Consider the following 5,068-nt stretch of genomic DNA (forward strand, 5'->3'; position numbering starts at 1 on the left):
TTAGCTTTCAGCATTTTTTCAGCTATTAGCTTCAGCGTTTTCAGCTAGGAGGCGGCCGTGGTGCAGTGGTAGGGCGGTCGACGACTCCTGATCAGAAGTGAGCGGCCTTGCCCGCCCGTGTGTCGAAGTGTCCTTGGGCAAGACACTGAACCCCGAATTGCCTCTGGTGGGAGGTTGGCGCCAGTGTTCGGCAGCGAAGCCACCACCAGTGTGTGAATGTGTGTGCGAATGGGTGAATGGGTCTGTGACTGTAGAAAGCGCTATACAAGTATACGCCATTTACCATTTACCATTTATTAGCTTCAGCATTTTCAGCTATTAGCTTCAGCGTTTTCAGCTATTAGCTTCAGCGTTTTCAGCTTCAGCGTTTTCAGCTATTAGTTTCAGTGTTTTCACTTATCAGCTTCAGCGTTTTCAGCTATCAACTTCAGTCCTATCAGTTTCAGCATTTTTTCAGCTATTAGCTTCAGCATTTTTTCAGCTCTTAGCTTCAGCGTTTTCAGCTATCAGCTTCAGCGTTTTCAGCTATCAGCGTTAGTGTTTTCAGCTATCAGCTTCAGTGTTTTCAGTTATTAGCTTCAGTGATTTCAGCTATCAGCTTCAGCGTTTTCAGCTATCAGCTTCAGCGTTTTCAGCTATCAGCTTCAGCGTTTTCAGCTATCAGCTTCAGCGTTTTCAGCTATTAGCTTCAGCATTTTCAGCTATTAGCTTCAGCATTTTTTCAGCTATTAGCTTCAGCGTTTTCAGCTATTAGCTTCAGTGATTTCAGCTATTAGCTTCAGCGTTTTCAGCTATCAGCTTCAGTGTTTTCAGTTATTAGTTTCAGCGATTTCAGCTATCAACTTCAATGTTTTCACATTTCAGCTTTAGCGTTTTTAGCTATCAATTTCAGCATCTTCAGTGGCCAAATTCAGCTTACAACATTGACACTAGCATTATCATAGGTAATGCTATATATATAGTTCATAATCATGTTAAAAATTTAGCTTTAGTGTGTTCATTAAATGTTTATCCTGTTCGGCCCGCGACCTAAGGTGTGTTTCGGATTTTGGCCCCCTGTGCGATTTCGTTTGACACCCCTGTTCTTTTAGGTCTTGAACAAAAGTTTAAAAAAAAAACTTTGTTTTAATGGGAAATTGATGCTTTTTCAAAACATTTTTTACTCCTGTTTCGAATTATTTTAAAATAAACTAGCAAACGACTTACAAATACGTGTAACAAGGTTATACTCATTCTTTTGAATGCACATCGTAGGTTTTTCTGTGAAGTGATCTTCCACAGACACCGCAGCCTGAAGCACGCTACACCGCAGGTGTAGCTGCACTTTCATGTTCTGCAGTTTAAGTATCTGAAAGTGAGATCTCTGACGTGTTGCAATCCCAATAGCATCTCTACACAGATTTGACATGAGTGCAAGATGGTTTGTTAAAGAAAAGCTGTTTCAAAAAGTACCTTTTGTCCATAATTGTGCAGATCTGGGATATAGGAGGACAGCCGAGGTTCAGGAGCATGTGGGAGCGATACTGCCGGGGAGTTAACGCAATTGTGTGAGTGCCCAACACCTTTTAATGTCAAAAAAAGTTTATAGTTTTTATAAATGTTGCAGAGATTGATTGTCTCATGTTGGTTGTCTGTAGATACATGGTTGATGCAGCGGATCAAGAAAAGGTGGAGGCCTCTAGAAACGAACTTCATAATTTGTTAGACAAACCACAGTTGCAAGGAATTCCTGTAAGTTCCAAAAGCTGCACAAGTGTCAATGGCAGACGAGAAACGAACTGCTGTCAGGTGACTGTTTTTCCCCTTCTGTGCGTTTAGGTTTTGGTTCTCGGTAACAAAAGGGACCTCCCCAGTGCTTTAGATGAAAAGCAACTCATTGAGAAAATGTAAGTTTATTTATGTATATATATTTTTTAAATAAATGCTGTTTCTCATAGTAATAAAGTTTTAAATATTCAAAAATAATTTGGAACTTTTAGTTGTAGCATTTCAGACCTAAATCTGCTGCACAGGTTTGATCAAATCTGGAGGTTTTTTTTCTTTCTGCATTTACAGTGTTTTAGCTCCCACTACTGTCACACTCGACATCACTGCGCTCCACACAACAACCTAAGAATCTAAGCAGCTGATTCATACATGCAGATTCTTTTTTTTTCATGCTTGTTTTTTGTGTCATTCACAGGAATCTAGCAGCAATTCAAGACAGAGAGATATGCTGTTACTCCATTTCCTGCAAAGAGAAAGACAACATTGGCAAGTTACAGTTATTTACTCGTTTGGAACCTTTTAAAAACTGTAAAAACTCATCTTCAGAGGCTTCATGTGTCCTATTTAAAGACGCACACACTAATTAAAATGGATATAAGCAAGCAGGGACAATGGAAATAATGTTTTTTATACAGTGTTCCTCTTAGTTTATTCCAGAGGTTAAGTTAAAAATAACCTGTGATATGTGAAAACTTGGAAGTCGTATTAAACCCTCACCACTACGCACTTTATACACTTTTCTGAGTCAGACATGAACATTTTCACAGTTTTTATTATTTTTATTTTAATATTCGACTAATCATTGATTTATTTTTCTATTATTTTTTTCTATAATCGGATCATGCGATGAATGAAAAACAAACATTTTAATCATCATTAGCTTTAAACCAATTAAAAGTAAAGACGATGAATATGATAGTATATTAAACCTGTAATGAATTCTGTAGTCTCTGTCCTTCATTAGTTTCTGGGATTAAAACAAGATTAAATTCAATGAGATCGGCATCTGAAACAAAGGAACTATTTTTCACTAAAGATAAATTTTAGTCTCACTGACTCAAATATTTAAAAAAGTGAATTTTTTGGTGCTGAACGCACACAACTTTGTTCAACTTTACTCCATATAATGTAATATAATGATTATTCGACTCTTAAATTAGTCGACTAATCGTGGCAGCCCTAATCACATCAAAGATTTATTTGGCAAAATGAACACATTCTGTACAGGAGACAAAAGTGACAGCCAATCACAAAAAGGTGTTTAAAAAAATGTAAAGCTCAAAAAAAGTCTTGGAACACAAACCGCAAAAGGTGAACCCCATTATAGTGAGGGACCACTATTCATTTAAAGGGTAACCAAACAGGGAAGTCGGAGGCTGACTCCACCCACTGCTGAAATTTGAAAATCTAAGATATGTTCTGTGCGTTCGCCGTTTTCTGGTGCTGTCTGAATCCGCTAATTCCAAAATCGAGTGCACTAAAAATTTCCCAGAAGTCTTTGCGAAAAACTATCGTTCATTGTAGATTAGCAAATATAAACCACAATGCATTGCGGTCATACAATTTTGAACAAAGAAATGTGTTCAAATGTAATTTTTAATAAAACATCCACATTTTCATCATCCTAACACAGTGGACTCATAAATAAACGTCGTGAAATGTTCATATTTATTTGATTTTCACTTCGTGAAATCGCAGACGGCATTTAGAAAAACGAAAGAGAAGTAGTGAGCATCGTGTCCGAGTGGCTTTTAGAATCCCGGACAATAGATAGTCTCCCACTATATAGTTTTTAAGTGATTAGGGATTAGGGAGGGAATTCGGACGACACAGCCCCAGTCAGAGGGGTTTGACCAATCACAACTGTAATACCTTGTTTCAACCTGTAGGGGGCAGCACACAGACGGTTTTTGATTATATTTTCAAGAATTAAGCAAATTTATTTTCATTCGTCAAAAAAATTGGCTACAGAGAGCACTTTTTAAGCCCCATTTATAGAGTTCAACAGCCAAAAAAAGTTGATTTAGGGTTTGGTTACCCTTTAAACGTCTAATCCTATCCAAAGTAATTCATGTTATGGAGACATAAATATATGTATTATCTTTGGATCTATTTTAAAAGCATTCCCAGTCGTCTTGTAATTATTATTATGCTGTTCTTAGTCAAAGTCCTAAGTCTTTTCACATGTTAAAAGACAGTTTTCCTTCGATTTTATCAATTTCTGTCTGATGCCTAATTTATTTTTGATTCCAGATATCACACTTCAGTGGCTCATCCAGCACTCGAAATCCCGCAGAAGCTGAAAAGAGTCCTCCGCCAGCTGTATTTGCCACATTATTAATATTATTATTATTATAATTATTATTATCACCTCTTTATCACTCTACAACAATGTACAGATGCATCCTCACTTCTTGTGCTAAGCTGTTGTTCTTGTACTCTCAACTCTTTTTTTTTTATTCCCCCTTCTGTGTTTTTTTTTCTTTTTCATGAATCCAGAAAACGCACTACTAAAGCTCTGGTACCAGATAATGACAAATTGGCATGGAATATTCTGTAAATAAAACGAGAGGTACAGTAAAAGCTAAAACACAGCTCGGATTCGACGCTACGATCAGTCGGTGGCTATAGCATTTATAGCATCATGTAAAGGTTCCTCAGAGTTTGGGTCTGATGCTAGGAGATGATAACTTGTACAGTTTTGTTGGCCTCTTCTGTGACCGGCTATGACTGTCACTTTTTGACTGATTAAAACATTGTCTTCTATTTTAGAAAATAATGAGTCAGTTTACGCTGATGTGTACAAATCTCCAGCTACTATGATTTTTACCAATAAGGATGTATGTGTGTGTGTGTGAGTATATTATTCTATTTAAAGTCTGAATGTACTAAAAGTGAAGCTGTACAGGTTTGTGTGCATCGTTGTTCTCTGTAAACTAGCCTCAGTGGAATGATGTCCTTTGTGCTGCCTCAAAGCTGGGAGAGTGCAGAGTTTAAAGTGCCTTGTGCAGTGTCTCTGACCTCTGAAGCTACGCAGCATGCAAGGTGTGCCTCCCCAGGTAGGGATCCAACCAACACACTTCAGTATATACTCTAAATAAAAAGGCATGCTTTTTAATTTAGACAAGCCTCTGTTGTTTATTTCTCATCTTTAAGACATTTTTTTTGTGAACTAAATTGTTAAATATAAGAACAAGTAAATATTTCAACACTTTGTTCATTCAGGTGATTAACCGACTAATCGACTATTAAAATAGACGATAACTAAAATAATAGGAGATTAGTCGTTACTTTATATATT

The 5,068-nt window shown here is 37.1% G+C and overlaps 1 protein-coding gene across 1 annotated transcript in view; it reads left to right on the forward strand.

Moving 5' to 3' along the window:
- The window catches only part of arl8ba (ADP-ribosylation factor-like 8Ba), a 10,357-nt gene extending 5,468 nt beyond the window's left edge, over positions 1-4,889 (forward strand). Inside the window, exons 3-7 of the mRNA XM_024270894.2 lie at positions 1,474-1,547; positions 1,638-1,731; positions 1,819-1,886; positions 2,183-2,253; positions 4,021-4,889. Of these exons, the coding sequence (XP_024126662.1) occupies positions 1,474-1,547; positions 1,638-1,731; positions 1,819-1,886; positions 2,183-2,253; positions 4,021-4,070 (357 nt within the window). The 3' untranslated portion in view covers positions 4,071-4,889. The remainder of the gene's footprint in view (positions 1-1,473; positions 1,548-1,637; positions 1,732-1,818; positions 1,887-2,182; positions 2,254-4,020) is intronic.
- The last annotated feature ends 179 nt before the right edge of the window (positions 4,890-5,068 follow it).

Source organism: Oryzias melastigma, linkage group LG5 (assembly GCF_002922805.2).
Source record: "Oryzias melastigma strain HK-1 linkage group LG5, ASM292280v2, whole genome shotgun sequence".
Lineage (NCBI taxonomy): Eukaryota > Metazoa > Chordata > Actinopteri > Beloniformes > Adrianichthyidae > Oryzias > Oryzias melastigma.